This window comes from Leguminivora glycinivorella, chromosome 22 (assembly GCF_023078275.1).
Source record: "Leguminivora glycinivorella isolate SPB_JAAS2020 chromosome 22, LegGlyc_1.1, whole genome shotgun sequence".
In the NCBI taxonomy this organism is placed as follows: domain Eukaryota; kingdom Metazoa; phylum Arthropoda; class Insecta; order Lepidoptera; family Tortricidae; genus Leguminivora; species Leguminivora glycinivorella.
The window spans coordinates 2,357,679-2,378,811 of NC_062992.1; the positions used below are offsets into that span (position 1 = coordinate 2,357,679).

Genomic DNA, 21,133 nt, shown 5'->3' on the forward strand with positions numbered 1-21,133 from the left:
ACAATATTTACAATATTGTATTCCAAAACTTTGAGTAATTATGTTAACTAGAGAGGGCACCTCAACTTGATTTTGTGTAACAACACTTAGAGCTGATCAGCACAAACGCGCTTAGTCTGTGCCGAACGGCTGTGGTAGATTGACGTATCGCAATGAAAAATATTTCGTCTAAATAATGCCGTCATGTGTAGTGAGGTACTGTACAAACTGCTCAGGAAAATGTAACAAAAGCCAAGGAGTGACTTTTCATACGTAGGTTTACTGCATTTTTGTTTAAACACGCTTACTTTTTAAAAAATGTATCAATATAAACTCATGCCGAAGCGCCATGTTGCGGCGGCCATGTTTTGTTGAAACCAAAGAGTAAAAAATGCAACAAAAGCAGACGTGACAATATCGCAAGTTAGTTCAAGTTTCCTATCATACATTAAATTATATACATTTATCGACGCAAAAAAGGTTATTTAATTATTATTGTCAGAATTGCACAGTTTTCCGACATGTCGGTCTATAACAGATTCTCAATACGCGTGTCGAATTTCATGTGAGTATGTAAATGTAAGTGCAGTACCTAACATGCCTGAATGAATTTGGGTAGGTAGACGGTCAGGCAAATTATGAGAGTATAAAAACGCGCGAAATTCAAATTTTCTATGGGACGATAAACCCGCGCCCATACATACATGGATGTAGATAAAGTTATGTGTGCGACTATACATAATTAGGCATTAAAACACTCATGTTATCTTATTAACACAAAAAAAACAACACTCATGTTTTAATGCCTACCATTATGCAAATGTCACATAAATAACTAATATCCAGTTGCGGCTACGTGTACACATGTACGCTCAGTCCGTATGCAGCTTTAAAAAATGTGGGCATTTAAAAAAATTGGGACTCACAGAGTTGTTAAAAAAAGTTAAATCGCTGTCAGTTTTGCAACGATTTAAGCATGGAATTTCAATAAAAACATCGTGAATTATACTAAGCTATAATCTAAATTTAGAACGTGAAAAAAAGTTTTAAATACAGATTTCAAGCTTGATTATCATTACAAAACTAACAGCGTTTATGTTTTTTGTTAACAACTCACGCTAATTGAGAGTCATAAATTTAAAAAATGCCCATGTAAACCCATGTCACTTCTATACTACGACTTCTAATCTATGCACTCTATGCAGGGCTCATCATCGCGACCGAAAGGTCGTAAGCGCCGAGTAAAATCGTAGCGCTTGCGACGTTACGGAAGCAGGCCATTGGTTCACACCCCGCCCCCTCGCCCCGCCTTCAGCTTACAGGCTGTGACACGTTCGTTGTTTGCTATAGCTCCTCTATACGAAGTAATAATTACTCAATGTTCCAAAAAGGGATAGGCATATTTTCAGTGTTAGGAATTAACTGGGTATTTTTTACGCGATTCATACTCAGAATCGCGAGGTCTTTCGATCCTGATAGGAGAAAAAATGTCCCAGGATTTCCATACCTACATTTTTCAGACCTTCCATTCCGTTACTGCCATACAAAATGTATAAAAAAATGGTAACGGAATGGGAAAAAAGCCTTTGGATACTTTTTTTCTCCTATTAGGATTGAAAGAGCTCGCGATTCTGAGTGGAAATCACATAAAAAATTCCAAATCAAAAATAAAAGTGGAGTGGACAACTTTAAAAAAAAAAGGCCCACTTGAAGTCGCGCTTGATGTATGGACTCGCGCGCGACAAGGCAAGTTGTGCTAAAGGGCCAGGACCTTATACAATACCCACACAAAACATTGAATATTGTTGTTAGCGATACCTATAGAATTTCATTCTCACCTCAAGTTATGGCAGTCGTGTCAACGTTGCGAAAATAACTGTTAAGTTATAGCGTAACGTAAACAAATAGAAGGTGGCAATTCTGTGCAATTCCTACTGTAAACTAAACACGGGTCGCGGGCGTAGGTCATTCGACATGCAAGTCAACTTTTATGCTAAACACCTGGGCCTATGAAATTTTAAACTATTTGAACTCTTCACCTAAAGACCTAAGTAATTAGGAAGTGTCCATTGTTCAAAACAGTGAGCACATGTAAATCCATGCATAATTTAAAGTCTTAAGTAATCTTGCGAAAACTAAGCGATTTTTTTTTTCATTAATGAGGAGGCACACTGACATTTTATCCCGTCAGGCGGCGCCTGTGCAAGTGCCTAGGCATGTCACTGTTTGTGCGTTTTCACATTATCCGATCCGATATCGGATGTCGGACCGATATCCCATACATTACAGGCGCCATCTTGGATTTTTTCTATTGAAATCTTTCCGACATCCGATATCGGATCAGATAATGTGAAACGGCCTTATTCATATGTGTGAGAGAGAGAAAAAATACTATCTTCTCGCTCTCACGTATGAAATTCTTTATTTGACTTCTGAGGTGGCGCCATCTGTCATAACCTTTGAGTGTGCCTCCTCATTAGTACTTATAGCAAATTTTATAATTTAGATTTATTAAAAGAAGTTCTAAATTAACATTAATGTTAATATTATAAACAACAGTCGTGAATTGGCCTTCTATTGACCTCGTCCATTAACATTTTATTGCTAATTACAAAATGTTATTAGAACTTAAGTTCAATATCCTATTACGAATACCAATAAACATCAATGAGCAGAGATTGCAGAGAACGTTAATACCTATCACAAAATAATTGCAATCCAATGTCGCTATTGAGTATAACTATGAAGGTTTATAAAAGTTCACAAAAGTCTAGCAGAAAAACGACCATGAAACGTGCTAATATAACTGTATTACAGCATGCTAACTTCAGCATTATATCTAAATGAATAAAGTTGATGATTGCTACACATTGAAAGGCCGCTGTGATTTTTTAACGCGATGCGTACGCGTTGCGAATGTTATATTGTTTTGGATACTTTTGAGATGACCTCTGCTGTTGTGTAATAAAACGAATGAAATGTCAAAGTTGAGACACTCTATGTAGTCAGATTCAAGTGTCACTTTAAATAGATTTTAAATTCTTATACCTATTTACGAATTCTCAATAGGAATTAAGGTTCAGCAGCAGATTCCGTGTGACTTGGGCAATTTTTTTTTTCAAAGTTGTTCACCCTACTTTTTTTGTAACATGGGTATTTTTCACGCTACGACTACTCAGAATCGCGAGGTATTTCGATCCTGATAGACGAAAAAATTGTCCCAAGATTTCCATACATTTTTCAAACCTTCCATTCCGCTACCGCCATACAAAATGTATGAAAAAATGGTAACGGAATGGAAAAAAAACCTTGGGACACTTTTTTTCTCCTATTAGGATTGAAAGAGCTCGCGATTCTGAGTGGAAACCACATACAAATTTCCAAATCTTAAAAAGAACTGGGGTGGACTGGAGTAGTTGTATTGAGATAAAAAAAAACCGTTTACAAAACTTAAAACAGTCTAGTTTTTTTATATCTAAAATAAAAATGTTTGCATCTGAATTAATTTGCATGTTTTTAAGAATATGAAAGGAAACAAGTAGGTTATTGACCTAATCGTCTGTAGGTATAATACACTCGTGTATGCGTATTAGAGAGGGGTCATACGAATAGATAAGTGCCAGTCATAATTACATAAACTCACCTAATGCATAAGTATTTTATGTTTTACATAATAATGGTTACTGGAAATGGTAAGCGATGTAACTACAGAGCAGGTCAAAGGCAACCCACGTTTATTTACGTTTTAGTTCGCTTTCGAGTGCAATTTTATATGTAATTGTGGTATTGTGTTCCAAAATAACGTTCATGGTATCAATAGCAAAATGGGGCCATTTTTTCTCAAAGTTGCCCCCCCCCTTTTTTTTTTAATATGGTTTTCACTCAGGATCGCGAGCTTTCTCAATCATTACACGAGAAAAAAAGTGTCCCAAGGTTTTTTTTCCCATTTCATACATTTCATGATTTTTCATACATTTTGTTTGGCGGTAACGGAATGGAAGGTTTGAAAAATGTATGGAAATCTTGGGCCATTTTTTTCTCCTATGAGGATCGAAAGACCTCGCGATTCTGAGTATGAATCGCGTAAAAAATATCCATGTTACAAAAAAAGTGGGGTGGACAACATTGAAAAAATGGCCCAATTGTACATTAAGCTACAAGTGCGAAAAAGAGGCAATTCGAAACGAGTCGCAATAAATTAAAACACGACCGAAGGGAGTTAAATTGACACGAGTTACGAATTCCCTCTTCGCACGTGTATCGTACGTCGTTTACATTGCCTAACTAGTGCGGTAATATATCGCAGATATTTTTGTGACAATACATGCTTCGAATTATATGAAAAAACTGGTGTGTAGGTATTTGTGTATTTTCTCTAGCTTAAATAATTTTGAAAAATATTAGTATATATATTTATGAGTTTTTAGTTTTTGCCATTCAACGCGGTAACGCGGCGAGTGTAATGGGCACCTTTGCACCAGGGGTTGCGCGGGGATGCCTCTTCCAGTAGGTTTTCTTTTTTTGTTTTTTATACTCGATGTAAGTTTTTGAGTTTTAGAGTTATTTAGGTTTTTAGATTTAATTTCATTTTATTTGTAGGCTAATTTGTACCCATTTTATACTTGAAATTAAATAAATATGTTTTTAGATGCTTACATATATTTGTGAGAGTTGCTCAGTTTAATATAAAAGATGATTTGTTCACATATTTTGAATGATTAACTTGTTAAGATAAAAATATACCTTTTCAGTACAGATGGTGTCTTTTTTACGCACTAGTGCGAGAAGTGGTTCATTATATGTCAGGTCGAAACTTCGGAAGGTCATCTGTACTGAAAAACGTCGTACGAAACACGTGCGAAAAGAAAATTCGTAACACGTGTCGATTTAAAACACTCCCTTTGGTCGTGTTTTAATTTATCGCCACTCGTTTCGAACTTCCTTTTTTACGCACTTGTATCGTAATGTACTATTCTATGCGCATTTATTTTTGAAGCGTTGGATTTGCTCATATATTTATGAACTCGACTGTGCTGTAAATATATTATCGGAGCGAAAGATAATAACTTAAGTAAATACGTTTTTTTCTCGTTTTTTTACAAATGTGAATAATATATCTCAAGCACTTTGTATTTCAAACGAAATGAATTTGTTTTGATGAATGTGCCGTGAAATGCACTTCAGGTAATGAGAAAGATATTTATGTAAGCAGTCATGACTTTACAATTTATGCAGGCTGTTATTTTTATAACAGGCAATATCTTATGGGCATGATGGTAAAAAAGGTATGTAAAAAATAATAAAACAATAAATATAATATTTTGTTAAATTTTACATAGACTGTACATCTTTTATTCTGTCTCAAAAACACGCCTCGCAATTGGTTTAAAAGTATAAATACTTAGTGGAAAATTAGGAAAAGTTTGGGTAAAATTAAGGTACACTTTTTTTCGTATCAGTTATAATCATACATCGGGGTTTTGGGAGCGGGAATGATTTACACTAGCCCAAAAAGGGTGAAAACTATGAACAACAGACATTACTATAACATTTCTAGGTACATTTGGAGCCAGATACATAGTTTAATCTATATTTCAGTAATTCAAGTTACTATAAACAGAGTTATAAATACACGAATTCATTCCCGCTCCCAAAACCCCGATGTATGGTTATAATCACTTCCTTGAATATTGTCTTTTATAAAAATTACACGTTGTATATTCTGCAGCTTACTGTTTGCAGATCCTAGGAAACTCTAATGATGGAAAGCGCATTGTTAGAAGCATGCACATTAACACTTAGAAATACAATGTAATATTCGAGTTACATAATATTATATTTGTTTCTTTTGTTATGAACTTGCAGTAAAGAAGTATGTTTGGGTTTTACCAACCAATTGGGAACACATATAAGTGTGGGGTTTTTGAGGTTTATCAGTTTAGGTGAGCTGGGAGATTACGTAAGATGGTACCACGATGTATTCAGTCAAAGGAAATAGTAAATCCGATGTACTTGGATATGTTTAGAGAAATTAACGATAGAGGGCGTGAAAAACAATTTAACGCAAACTGACGCGTACAAATATACCGTAGTGCAAATTGTCGCTAGATGTCACTATTACCCCTGCAAACTGGCTAACAACTTGGCGTCGTAAAATGTATAAGTATTTTTGATGTCCAAATTTTTCGCTAGATGTCGCTGTACCACCTGCTAGTTTTAGCGAACGACTTCTATGGTTAATTATAATTAATTATACGTAATTAAATTGTAAATTTTGATAATTATATTGGAATTTGGAAAATAAGTTCGTTTTTATGCTCAGATACATAATGAAAACCTTTAGGCATGCAAAGTCACATGAAAAGTTATCGTAACTTAATAATAGATGGCGCTGCATTCGAAAATCTTGACTGATAACTCTATACCATACTATTCAATATACTCTATTGATGGCACCTACCTACTCGTACTACTTCTACGTAACAGCAAAGAAGATCAAGTATTATAGAGAGTTACTGTCAAAGTGAAATGTGTAATCACAGTGCATAGACTGCCATCTCTTGACACAGGCTTAAAACTTTTGAACCTCAATTTTGACGATTTGGCCCATATTATTAGCTTGATATGCGTTAAAATGTCAAATATTAATATTAGTGCCATCTAGCCGAGCGTTCCCCAAAGGTGTAACGCCATCTAGGCCACCGTACCTTTTTCTTTATGGTTTTGAGATACGTTTTTTTCTTCGACTTTATCTGTCTATACGGAGTTACATATGTCTTTGATAACAGTCATACCCTTATATATTAGACGAAAGCTTACAAGCCATGAGAGGTAGTTAAATTAACGACGTATTGTTTGTATGGGCCAATTGGGACACACACGAAATGTGGAAAAAGGTCCAATACTGTGTCAAGGTTCCTTAGATATTAGCATAATTATTTGTAGGTAAATATTTTTACCACACCAACTGTTAAAGGCTTACTTTGCTATTCGAAAACAGATAGCAAAATTGCATTTTATCCACAAGAGTGCAAAGTAATTTCATATAAATTTTTACTTGACGTCTTAAGCTCGCTGGTAGAATTTACCAATAAATGATGATTTTGAATCATAAATATTGAATAAATTTATGGATTTAATTTGATGTTTTATAGTTAGTATTTTGTTCGTGTTAGTGTGATGAAAAATTTTGTATTTCACTCGGTGGCAAAGTTTGTTTAACCTTCGTGCCTTGAAACCCTCGCAACGCTCAAGATTACACTTTTTGAACCACTCGCTACTCTCGCATGCAAAATTGGAATCTTTCACTTGCTCGGGTATCAATACTACTTTTTGTCTCTTTTTAACGCGAGCGAAGCCGCGAGCAAAAGCTAGTAAATACATAAACTCGCTGCTTTATCCTTAAAAGTGGTAGGCAGAGCCACCTGGCACTGCGATATCACAATTTCGTTAACTTTCTAACCTTAATTGTTAAATTTCACATTGGAACTTAGCAGTTTCATGCACTCTGCCTACCCCTTTTGGTAAGACAAACGTGACTTTATGTATGTATTAACAACAATGATATTACTGTTGTGTCAGTGATAGTCACAGTCACTGTCACAGTGACAGTCGGCCATCTTTAATTTTTTTTCATTGTATTTTCTAGTATCTAAGCAAATGTCCCTGACTAGCCAAGTGTGATCACACTACGAGACGAGAAGATAAACTCCATTGTGTCCACGATAGATCAAACCTGGGAATCGAACCCACAATGCACAATGCGTGCAACCTTACGCAACTACTTTGCGCTTAATTTAGAATTTTAAGCAAATTAATTTGTCTAGCATTAGAAGGTGAAATTGGTGTGGGAAAAAATGCAGAAATTGGCTAGACAGATAGACTAGGTTATTTCCTGTCCCTCTTATGCGAAAATTACATAAATGATTAATACAGCGTGTGGATTCCATACGGGCGAATAATGTATCCAGTTATAGTATCTGATCATACGAACTATTCACGCGTATGGAATACACACGCTGTATATTTAAGTATAAAGTGCAAAGGTCAATCTCGACTGGCTGTTTTACACTTAAAGCACCCTAAGAGCGTCTTCACATTATCCGATCGCGCCATCTTTGACATCGTCTTTTGTCCTATATCCCATAAATTGAAAACACTGTAAGTTAGTAAACATGAAGAATGCCTCGATTACTTGAAATTACCACATTTCGTTTGTGGTAGGTAATTTCAAGATGACGTGAGGTTATTTAGGAACCTCCCGTCTACAGGGTGGAAAGATAAGCGGGTTTCAGAAAATGAATGATGCAGTTTGGGTTCTTTTAAAAAATAAAGGAATGTCTTCTTTAAGTAAAATGAGCCAGCTTAAAGAGTTAAGGTAGTTTCCCTCCAAGGCCTTACTTATCTTTCCACACTGTATATCATGTTTATGGAGCCATTAGTAACATAGTTCCATTTTTGAATTCCAGATGGCGCGTTGGTGCGCTATACTAGCGCTGTGCGCGTTGGCGGCGGCGGCGTACACTAACGCATCTGAGGCGCAGTCGGCTCAGGCGAGACTACGTAAGTCCATTCATTCATTCGTACAGTCATTCATTGAATGAAATTATTCGTTTTTCTGATGAATTTGAAATTTGGCTCAGAATTTAGAAATAAATTGTGCTGTTCTCAAGTAAAACGTACCACATCTAAATACAGAGTGGGGCCTGTAACAAAGGCGAAGAATTGAACTCTAGGCTATTCTCCTTATACTGATCAACATTTGTTCGGCGACTTTTAAAAATAACTTGTATTTTGATTTTTATCACCCTTGAAAGTTTTTTCTAAGAGGTAATGTATTGCGAATTCTGTTAAGTCTAAAGTGTGACAGACAACGTCAATGACAACAATAATGGCGTACATTGAAGCTAATATTTATTTTGTATGAAAAATTAAAAATTTAAAGACTTCATAATTTTTAAAAGTCACTGAACAAATGTTGATCAGTATAAGGAGAGTAGCCTACAGTTCAATTCTTCGCCTTTGTTACAGGCCCCACTCTGTATATAAAAGCAGAAACTGACTGACTGAATGACTGACTGACTGACATATCAACGCACAGCCGAAACCGCTAGTCCTAGAGATTCCAAATTTGGCACTTAAGTTCCTTATAAGGTGTAGAGGAACACTAAGAAAGGATTTTTCAAAATTCACCTCTTAGAAAACAAGATTAGATTAGTACGCGGGCGACGCCGCAGGAAAAAGCTAGTTGGAGCTTAAAAACGGGGAGAGATACTGGTAATGGAAAACAGACATACCTCCATTCATAATAATGTTTATTGCACCACGTTACGAGTAAATATTCAAAAACTGAGAATTTGACTAAATTACATATCGATAGTTTAGGTACATATAAATATAGATAGTATAAATCCTGACATGACATCGACTGTGAAAAGTTTGTTGAAAGTTTAAAGATTTCTGAGATGGGCTGAATATATGTATAAGATGATGATGATGATATTTAAATAATGCGCTTTATCATTTTAAGCATGTTATACCTACCCACAAGAAAAAGGAATACTTAACGAAGAAGATGAAGGTTACCAATCTACCACTTTCAATTGAAAGAAAGAAAGAAAGAAAGAAAGAAAGAAAGAAAGAAAGAAAGTTTATTAACAGAGTTCGGTTTCTACATTTCCAGGGGTCCTCGCACTAGGCTGTGCCTGTGTCGCGGGGAACCATTTACATTGTGTTACTGAATTAGTTACAATTCATATTTAGAACAAACATACATAAATAATGACTCATGACATGACATTTAGTAAACACAATGCTATTTTTCCAGAACAAATACGCAAACGCGCTAGGAGTGGTACGTACACAACATTTGCCACTAATACACCCCCTTCCACCACTTCCACCACTTCCACCAACCACCAACCACCATTCAATTCAACCCACTACCCCACTTTACAACACTGGTACTTTCATCACACTGACGATATTTCGATTACTATAAATCACAAAACATTCCACACATGAATTGAAATAGATATCATACATGAAAGAAAAAACTACAAGGCCCACTGGTGGTCATTACCACTAGACGGCACTTGTGGTCTAGTGGTAATGACGTTAGCCGCGTAAGCTAAAGACCCGGGTTCGATTCCTGGCTCGGCCACCAGTGGGCCTTGTCGTTTTTTCTTTCGTGTCTAATACCTATTTCAATTTATAATTTATATATAGTAGTGTGACTACTTGAAAAAGAACAAATCAAAAAATATTCAATTAAATAATCTGATTTGTTCCCTGGTTATATTCTGCACATGATTTGCACTAATCCTTCAAAATACGAGAACTCCCTGATATTTTTTAATATCGTTGTGTGACTATAATCCATCTCATCTCAATCGCTGAAGACTTTGAACTTTGTCCTTAAGTCAAATCACATAGCTTTTTGCTTTACACAACCAATTTTCCTTTTTTAAGATGGAGATCTATTCGCTTCGCTATATCTGTATCTTGATCTTCATCTTTATATATTGATTATTATCCTGATCTCTAGTCCTTCTTATTGATCTTCTAATTCCTTCTTATAACTTTTCAAAATTAGTGACACGAAAAGTTTCTACTTGTGTAAATACATTTATTCCTACTTATTTTTGTACATACTTATTCAATTATTTGTATTGTAGGTACATTTAAGTTTACTGATGTGTAAATATTTAAATGTATTATATTTTAATGGTTTTAGGTTAGTATTACTATTAGGTACTATGAATATTATTTTTTACTTTCCTTTTATCATTCTTAACCATCACTTGGTTGTTCTATAGATATTTACAGTCCTGTATTTATACCTATTTTATGTAATACCTACCTTCTTTTTTAATACGTACGGTGTTGAATGATCCTTTAGTACCTATTTTCCTTATCTCCTTTTCTATTTCGAATTATATTATTACAAGTACCTAAGTACCTTAACTGATCCAATCTACATATTAATATTCTGGTGAGCGTCAGAATGGCGGGTGTACATCAAGCAATCCTGGTGTGGTATACGTCAGGAGTTAGTGCTAGCAATGTGCCAAATGTGCGCCAAAATTCGAGCAATGTGCTCTTTGAACTCCAGAGATATTTAAGAAATTAATGACACCCGCCATTCTGACGTCAGGTTGGCGGGTGTACTTCCAGTTCTAGCTAATGGCTGCTTACTCGAGGGTGAAAGTACTGCCTAAAGTTAGTGCTCGCAATGTGCTTCAACATGTATGAAACACACATTAATTCAGAGAGCCGTTGAAGAGTAATATGGGATTGAATAAATATATCTATAACGCCTGCTGAAATAAAATAGCAATGTTCATTGCCTGCAATGCAGCATTAACATTCAGGCGCTTTTCACAAAAAAGTGATACTTATAGATATATTTATTCAATCCCATATTACTCTTCAACGGCTCTCTGAATTAGTATGTGTTTCATACATGTGGAAGCACTTTGCGAGCACTAACCTTAGGCAATACTTTCACCCTCGAGTAAGCAGCCATTAGCTAGAACTGGAAGTACACCCGCCAACCTGACGTCAGAATGGCGGGTGTCATTAATTTCTTAAATATCTCTGGAGTTCAAAGAGCACATTGCTCGAATTTTGGCGCACATTTGGCACATTGCTAGCACTAACTCCTGACGTATACCACACCAGGATTGCTTGATGTACACCCGCCATTCTGACGCTCACATATTCTGAACCTTCTTCTATTACATCTTTAGTAATTCTCCTAACTCTTCAAACGAAACGAGTGCTCTATTAATTTATGACTGCATTATATCTTTTTGGTCCTTCAACGACCACTTTTTTTTTCTCCATTTAACATGGCATGTTGATCCAATCTAACCAGCCTTCGTCATCGTTTTTCGGTAGTGGCCCTACTGTCAAATTCAATCACCTTAACCTCGAATAGCAATGCAAAAGACATGAAGTCTCAAGATGCCTTGATTGCCTGCCGAATTTTTCAATTTTTTTTATAGTACATTATTAGCAAACACTTTATTGCACAGAACAAATACAAATTAATAACAATCAAGTGACATGATTAATAAATAATTACAATAATCTTACATTAACATGCATAAACTTAAAAACTAGATCTAACCTAACAATACACACACAAGTAAGTTTTCAAATTGAAGAATTCTAAGAATGTTTTTTCTTTGAGAATGTCAAAAACATTGCTAGTCTTGAAACTCTTCTTATAATTTTCTGGTCTGAACCATGACTAAACTTAAATTTATGGTGATCTGGTGTCTTCTCATCATTACTGATGACTCCTGGTCTTGCAGCCGACCTGTCTCCGGTCAAGCAGGCGGAAGTCGATGAGATGGTCAGCAACCTTCTCCAATGGATTCAGGGCTTTTATCAACAGAGGAACAGAAAAGGTTCGACAATGACTAAACCAGTTTAAACTTACCCTAGGCTTAGGATTTGTCTTAACAAGTAAAATAGGGCACTGTACAGATTTACTTATGTATTAAACAGGTGTGATGGTTGCAGTTATCTACGTGACATTTAGGTAATTGCAGTGCCTTCCTCCGTTAATTGAACAGTGTTAAAAAAGATTTTGTGGTTATCACGTAGATAATGCCTTCCATCATACCACTGCTGTACGATAATAAATAAAACAATCGTTATAAAATTCTTTGTATGCTTTCAGCTCGCCAGTACTTCGGGGGAAAACCCGAAAGACCAAGGCCATTCGAACCAGCTAGCTACCTGCCGCCATATCCACCAGCAGGCCAGCGACCGACACCTTCATACAACGAAGGGCCCTCGCCGTCCTACCAGCCCAGCCAACCATCACCGAGCCCGTCATTCCCGTCGCCAACTCAACCAGAACAGCCATCCTACCAACCCAGCCAACCTCCCTACCAGCCAAGCCAGCCTACCCAACCACCATACCAACCAAGTCAACCGAGCCAGCCTAGCCAACCGTCTCAACCTTCATACCAGCCTAGTCAGCCCACTCAACCGAGTTACCAGCCTAGCCAACCAGGGTATCAACCTAGTCAGCCCACCTCGCCCCCGTATCAGCCCAGCCGACCGAACAAACCCGATGACACCACTCTCCCACCCTATGAAGAACCCGAGCAGCCTCAGGAACCCCAACAGCCACAGCGACCCCAAGAGCCGCAGCAACCGCAGCAGCCTCAACAGCCTGACACTGGCAGCGACGGTTCATCATCATCCCAAACTCCTGCAGTGCCCGACGATGATGACCGCCACCCTCCGCACATCCACGCTATCACTGTCGACTGCGGCAAAGAAATGATGACCATCAACATTGAATTCAACAAAGTTTACAACGGAATAATCTACTCCCAAGACCATTACAATGAGCCTGAATGCGTATACGTTAGAGAAAACTCGGGTCAAATAAAATACTCCTTCACGGTCAGCTTAAACACCTGTGGAACTAGGTTCTTCAGCGACTTTGAGAACGAAGGTCAGGCATACTTGGAAAACGTGCTGGTGCTTCAAAACGAACCTGGCATTCAAGAAGTGTGGGACCACATTCGCCGCGTCAGGTGCCTATGGGAGGGCAACCTTACCAAGCAGCTGGTATCTTCATTAAGCGTCGGTATGCTGAACCAGATTACGAGCAACTTCAGTGGTGATACTGCCATGGCCCGTCTAGACATCCAGACAGGACGTGGTCCATTCGCGCCTGAAGCCAACGGCTTGGTCAAGATTGGAGAAATCATGACACTAGTCGTCACAGTAACTGGTGATGCCGGCTTTGACATATTCGTCCGAGAGTGCGTGGCTCGCGATTCCGAGAACCGCCATGTGGTTCCGTTGACTGACAGTAACGGCTGTGTGTTGAAGCCTAAGATATTCGGTGCCTTCCAGAAGACTAGAGATACTGGGAATACTGGAGCGTCGATTATAGCGTACGCATTCTTCAACGCGTTCAAGTTCCCTGATGAAATGGATTTGATCATCCAATGCGATGTGGAGTTGTGTAAGACGGATTGCGACGCGTGCCCCAACCCTGGTAGTATCGAGCCCAGGAGGCGAAGAAGAGATATCATTCATTTCGGAAACAGAACATATGAGCCTTCGACTACCATCGCAAAGGGCTTGAGAGTAGTATTTGCGGAGGATTTGCCAAAGGACAACGACAATTTCTGTATATCCCCCACGGCTGCCATGTGGGGTAGCGTGTTGGTACTCTTCGGTTCATTAATGACTAGCTTAGCAGTATCCTACCTCTGGCAGAGAGCTCGGGGTTCAAGCAAGTTTTTATAAAAACCGCCAAGTTTAGAAATCTAATTTAATTATAATACGAGCGTTTTAATCTGCGTTGCTATAATTTGTTTCTTAATTTATTTGATCCATAATAATGTCATCTTTTATGTGAGTCAACGATTCTGAAGTATTATTGTGATTTTTTTTTTTTTACGATTTTTTTACGTACCTAAGACGTTAAATAGGTCTGCTGTACAGATGTAGGGTTTTACAAATATTTTAAGTTTAGGAAGGCTTATACTAAAACATATTATTTAACACTGCCACTAAATAAGATTTCCTATGTAAATCAACTAATTGTCATTCGAATTTTCTTCTATTTTCGTACTTAATATTGTAAATATTAGATAGGTCTTTACAAAACATAAAATATATAAAAAATAAAAAATGTTTTATTTTCCCGTATTTATTTACGGTAAGACGTGTTCAAAAGATTCTTTTCGAATACTTTTCTCTTATCTCAATGACATACATAATCCATACTAAAAATATTTATAGGAATGTGTGTGTGTCTGTTTGTCTGTCCGTCTTTCACGACAAAACGGAGCCAAGAATTGAAATGTGTTTTGAGTGGAGATAGTTGAAGGGATATCGAATAGGGATAGGGGGGGGGGATAGGGATAGGGGTTGAGGGGTATCATTGTGTGGGTACCTGCAACACAAGCCATCTTGAGGTTACTGCGGGACTCAGTCAATCTGTGTAAGAATGTCCTATAATATTTATTTATTATTTATTTATCAAAAGTGACATAGGCTACTTTTTGTCTCACTCTAATCACCTACATCCTTAAAATAAAGGGGGAGGGGGGAAGTAGGTATGTATGGAGCAATTATCGAATTAAACGCGACCGCCGTTGGCAAAAGTTAGTTTGAAATAAATTTAAATATTAAGACGCTACAGGAGTGAAAATGCTAAAATGGAAAGAAGCCTTTCAATTTGGGAATTTTAGTTAATTATGTAGTAATATTAACTAGATTTATATTTTAAAAAAAAGTTTCCATTCAGAACAACTCAGTTAAAAGATATCCTCGTTCAAAACTTAATCAATCGTAACGAAATTTGAGAATCTGAATAACAATGAAATTATCTGTGTTGGACCGTTTAGTTTTTTTGGTTAATTGTTACCAATTTTGAATACCACACCTTTTTTCGCCATATTCAATAAGGCCGTTTTTGAAAATTTTTGAATGGCTCTAGCGTCTTTAAAAATAAGAATATCAAAAAAATCAAAACGGTCCGACACAGATAAAAATAATTATAATTTGTGTTGAAAAAATCAGTGCTCTATCTTCAAAAACCAGGGAGGAAATAGTCGAGAGCGTTTGTATGGAGAATTGACCATTGTCAGCATGATTTATTTTTTTTTATTTATTTAGCCTTCTTTCCACATTTTTGTCTTTTTACTTTTCATTTAATTTGTCTTTTAGTTATTTGTGGTCCCTGATAGGGTAAAGGCCTCCTCCAAGCTTTGCCATTTTTCTCTATTCTGAGCGGTGTCCATCCAGTTCCTTCCTGCTACCTTTACAATGTCGTCAACCCATCTTTTGCGTGGTTTCCCATCCTTCCTCTTACCAGTGGGGCCTGGCCATCTGGTTGCATGTAGAGTCCATCTCTTATCTTGGTATCTCGCCAAATGTCCAGCCCATTTCCATTTTTGCGATAGTGCATGTTGAAGAGCATCTGTCAGCTTAGTTTTCTTCCTTATTTCTTCATTTCTAGTTTTCTGGATCCTCCTTAACTTCAAGATGCTCCTTTCCATTGCATGTTGACATGCGAGAATTTTGCTCTTTACCCTCTTGGTGTACACCCATGTTTGGCTGGCGTAAGTGAGGCTGGGTAGGATGCAGGAGTCCATTATAATTTTCTTCAGTTTCAGGCCATAGTTTCCCTTTAAAATCTCTTTTTGAGCCCAGTATTTGGACCACGCTATGTTAACTCTTCTGTCAATTTCATTGTCGTTACTGTTTTTGTTAAAGGATATCAGTTTTCCCAAGTATACATACTCTTGAACATAGTCTATTTTACTTCCTTCTATATTTATTGGTTGCTCGTAGCTGTTAGTCATCACTTTTGTTTTTGTTGCGTTCATTTGTAGTCCTATTTTCTGACTCTCTGTGTTTAGGGCTTGCAGCATGTTTCTTATTCCAGTAGCTGTTTCATTAAAAAGGACTATATCGTCTGCAAACCTTAAGTGTGTGAGTTGTCTGTTTTTCAGCCACACACCCTCGTTTTTCCAATCTATATTTTGAAAAATATCTTCTAGAACGGCTATGAATAATTTGGGAGAGAGGGGGTCGCCTTGCCTCAAGCCGCGTCCTATTGTAATTTCTTCTCCTTCTCGTTCCAGTTTGACTTTGCTCACACTTTTAGCGTATATCTTCTTTATAATTGTTATGTATTTTCCATTTATATTATTGTTTCTTAATGCTCTCCAGATTGATGAGTGTATTATACTGTCAAATGCTTTCATGTAGTCTACGAACGCCACATACAGCGGTTTGTTGAATTCTTTGTACTTTTCTATTATTTGTTCTGTGGCCTGTATGTGGTCGTTTGTAGAGTAGCCAGGCCTGAACCCTGCCTGTTCAGTTGGTTGGTTTTTATCAATATCTGGTGCCATTCTGCTCAACAGTATTGACGCAAACAGTTTGTATGTTGCTGATAGCAGGCTGATAGGTCTATAGTTCCCAATGTCCAGTGGGCTGCCTTTTTTGTAAAGCAGTATAATATGTGATTGACACCATTGGGTTGGAACTTGTTCTAATTCTAGTGCCATGTTAAAAAGTGAAGTCAAGTGTGTACCTAGTATCGGTGCTCCAATTTTCAGGCATTCATTAGTTAGATTGTCTGGTCCTGGGCTTTTTTCAGGCTTCAGTTTCTTTATATGTCTCATTGTTTCCCTCTCACTTATTGCCTCGACTACTGTTTCTGCTTCTGCCATATTTTCTTGTTGGTCTTCGATTTCTGTTTCTATTTCTATTGATGGTTTCCTATATAGTTCCTGGTAGAAGGTTGTAGCTCGCTTAATGATGTCTTCTCTTGTTTTGGTTTCGTCTTGTTTGTCTGTGAGTTTTTCAATCCAGTTCTTATGTGTTGTAAGTTTTTTATAGGCTCGCTTCGAGCTCCTGAATGTTGTTATGTTTTTTTCAATAATTTTCCTTCTATGGGCCTCATAGTCGTGCCTTATTGCTTTGTTTGTTTGTTTGAATATTTGTTTCAGTTCTTCTCTATTTTCCCTAGATTTTTCTTTTATCGATACTAGTTCCGCTCGTCTAGATATCAACTTGAGTGTGTCGTCTGTTAGTATTCTTTGTTGATTATTTTTCGTACATTTTTTTGGCTTTAAACTTTTCGTAATATTATCTTCCAGTATATTGCTGTAGGTTTGTATGTCTGTTGTTTGGTTGGGCTTGGTTATCTGCGTGAAGTTTTCTTTCAGGTTTTCAATATACGCAGTTTTCTCTTCTTCCGTTTTCAGGGCTTTAGGCAGACATTTGAATGATGTTCGATTGATTTTTGGGGTGTCTAGTTTTAATGTGCATCTTCCTGTGGTCAGATGGAAAGTTTATCCCATTTAGTACTTCCAGGTTGGTGATAAGTTTGCGGTTGCCACTTAGAACAAAATCAATTTCATTCCTTGTCTTTTGATCAGGTGATTTCCATGTCCATTTTCTTGTCATTTTTTTCTTGAAGAACGAGTTCATTATGGACAACCTGTGTTCCTGTGCATGTAATATGAGGCGTTCTCCTCTTGCGTTTCGCTTGCCGTAGCCATAGTTTCCCATAATTTTGGTATCCTTTTCGTGGGGTAATGGATTTCCTACTTTAGCATTAAAATCCCCCATTACCACTAGGTTTTTATTTGCTAGCTTATGTGCTTTGTTCAGGTCATCATAGAATTTGTTTATTTCTTCTGGTGTAGCACTTTCCGTTGGTGCGTAGACTTGAATAAGTGATAATGGTAGGTTTTCGAATTTTAGGTCCAAAATGGCTACCCTGTCGGATATTCCTGAGAAGTTGACAATGTTCCTGCTGAGGTTCTTCTTTATCAGGAACCCCACTCCATGAAGTCCCTTTGTCTGTCCTATAAAGCAGAAAATATAATTTTGATGTTCTTGTATGCTACAGCCCATTCTTCGTACTTCCGCAAGCCCGATAATGTCCCAGTCTAGCTTATCTATAGCTATATTCAGCTCTAACAGTCTTGTTGGAGTTGCTAGTGACCTCACATTGTAACTGCATATTTTTATACTGTGACTGTTGTTTATTCTGCTTTTGCTTGGAGGGTATTGGTCTAATTCCCCACGGGGACCAGCCGGGTTGGGGAATATTGGTTTTGTTTGGTTTTTTGGTAGGTTGGTTGTTATATTTTCGTTTGTTTTTGTTTTCCGTTTGTATGTTATTTTGTTATTGGTTGATTGCTATGGTTTTGTGCCCAGTCCGCTTGTTGAGGGATGCGGGGTCGTGCCTCGCAGCACATCATAAGCATTTGTTTTGCCGGTCTTTGGTATGTTTAAAGTTGGTTGTTTCCTTGGTTGTTGTACTGTTTGTGGTGAGGTAGATGGGTCCCTTTTCCGTTTGTCGTATTTTCCCTTATTGTTTGGGTTGTCCTTTATGACGAGTTGATCTTGTAGTAAATAAGCAATGTTTCCTTTATTTCGTTCCTCTATTAACTTAGGTTGTAGTTCCTTTCTTTTTTCCATAACTTCTCTTGGGTAATCTTCCGACATGGACCATTTCTTCGACTTCTTTTTGTTCCTCATGATCTCTCCTTTTTTTCTGTTGCTAACAAGACCTAGGAGTATTGGCCTGGATTTTTCGCCTTTAGTGTCCTTTCCGATGCGGTGTATCTTGTTTACTTCGTAGTCTTCGACGTTTATTTCGTAGTCTTCTTTTAGTATTGTCTTGACATTTTGTAGCAACTGGCCCGTGGATTTTTCATCCTCTTGTAAACCATGGATAATAATATTGTTATTTCTTTTTTCCCTCTCTAGAATTTCCACCTTTCTTTCTAAGTTTTCCACCTTAAGTTTGAGTAGTTTGTTGTCTTCCGTGATAGGTTGTAACTTTGTGTCCATTTCGTCTAGTATTGTTTTTGTCTGGCTTTCTATCTCGATTTTAACTCTTTCGAAGAGGCGGTCTAGTTGTTCCTCCGACATTTTTAGGTATATTTATTTCGGGTTTTCGTGAGTTAAGAGGTTATTGTTAGTCTTTAATGACCGAATGACCGTGACGTTTGTCAAATTTGACGTTTTGATTTCTTGTGTTGTCAGAATTGAATCTGTCAACTTCTTATTTGTTTTTTTGTTGTGGCAGTATCGGCTGAAGTTTTGATGATATTTGTAGGTTGGTAGTTTGCGTCCGCCCGTTCACATAACCTCCAATATGGCTTCGTACTGTTATTTTTCTATTTTCTCGCTCGGATAACTTTGTTTCCACCGAAATAGTTATTTTGATTGGTAAATTAGTTCGTTTGCTTCACGATTTGTATGTTTTTAGTTCGTTCGCGATCGATTTTTAGCACTTTTTGGATTTTTTTCACGGATCACTTCACAACACGTATTCACTCGTATGAGACCGGAAACGGAATTCTTCTTTCATTCATTCTTCTCTCTGAATTCAGCATGATACGCCGGCTGAACTTGCGAGTTTTTAACACACGAGAAGTAAAATACATTTGCACCCGAGTGTAACACAAAACTTTTCCCCTCACTATAGCGAGGAAACTACAACGCAAAAAATGCGTTTATCACTGCTTCCAGTAGTTCCACAGGTGGTAAATCATCTTTATTACTAGATTCACCTATTTTTATCAATATTAAAGCAGTTAATTTGACTTTATTCGAGGTTAAATTACTTTACCCACTAGTGGATAAAATGCGTTTTTACCCGCTGGTATTAAAGGACAAAACATGTGTTTGCGAGCTAGTGAGGGGAAAAATTATTTACATACGCCTCAACGATATCAGGCACAATCTAGCCAAAAGCAAACGAACAGTTGGAAATACACACGTGGCAATGAACGAGTAAGGTAAACGTTCCTAAACACGAACAAAATAAAAAAAAACTAGACGGTCAACCAAATCTTGTCACTAAAAAAACAGCGCGAAATTCAAATTTTAACTATCCTCATCAACGAACCTTTTAACAAAAAAAAATACTGAAGAGGTAGGATGATTAAAATTTATCCTCCATATATAATAAAACTTGAATTTCTGGGCTTTTTTTATTAGTGAAATTCTTTTTATTATTGAGTCTATACATTGTTAACCAAGGAATGAAATGCAAAATGCACCCATTTTCTGACAATGAAGTTTGACGCGGCTGAGTGACTCTTCTGCAGTACCTATGTATGGTAAGTACTTAGAGCAAAATCGTATTACTTTATATGTACATATACATAAATATAATCACGCCTCTATCCCATAAAGGGGTAGGCAGAGCACATGAACTACAAGTTTCAGTGCCACTCTTGGCAAAATGGGGTTGAAAGAAATCCAAATTGTGACATTGCAGTGACAGGTTGCCTCTCGCCTACGCCACAATTTAACCCATATCCCACAGTCGACTTCTACGACACTCACGGGAAGAAAGGGGGTGGTGAAATTCTTAACCCGTCATGTACCTATCTTTATAGAACAACAATTATTTACCGAAGTCTATTTTGCTACATTCTTTTTCTTATTTAATTTATTAATAATTAAATTTTAAATAACAATGTAAGCGAAAGTTAGTGTGTTAGAAAATATTAGTTTAGGAAAGCCGAATATAAACCTATTTACCCTAACATTATACATATTAAGCTGTTAAATAAGTAAATAGAAGTGATTGCAGTTTATAGTTTCCGTCATATAAACATGAATCAAA

The 21,133-nt window shown here is 37.1% G+C and overlaps 1 protein-coding gene across 5 annotated transcripts in view; it reads left to right on the forward strand.

Annotated features, from left to right (window-relative positions):
* LOC125237845 (mastermind-like protein 2) overlaps positions 1 to 14,639 on the forward strand; it is a 57,363-nt gene extending 42,724 nt beyond the window's left edge. For 2 of the 5 annotated variants that reach the window (XM_048145068.1, XM_048145070.1), the window contains exons 2-3: positions 8,448 to 8,541; positions 12,671 to 14,639. In XM_048145068.1, coding sequence (XP_048001025.1) covers positions 8,448 to 8,541; positions 12,671 to 14,265 — 1,689 coding nt within the window. In that variant the 3' untranslated portion in view covers positions 14,266 to 14,639. Of the gene's footprint in view, positions 1 to 8,447; positions 8,542 to 9,805; positions 9,833 to 12,299; positions 12,396 to 12,670 lie in introns of all 5 variants that reach the window. The other 3 variants (XM_048145065.1, XM_048145066.1, XM_048145067.1) reach the window with 3 other exon arrangements.
* Positions 14,640 to 21,133: the final 6,494 nt, after the last annotated feature.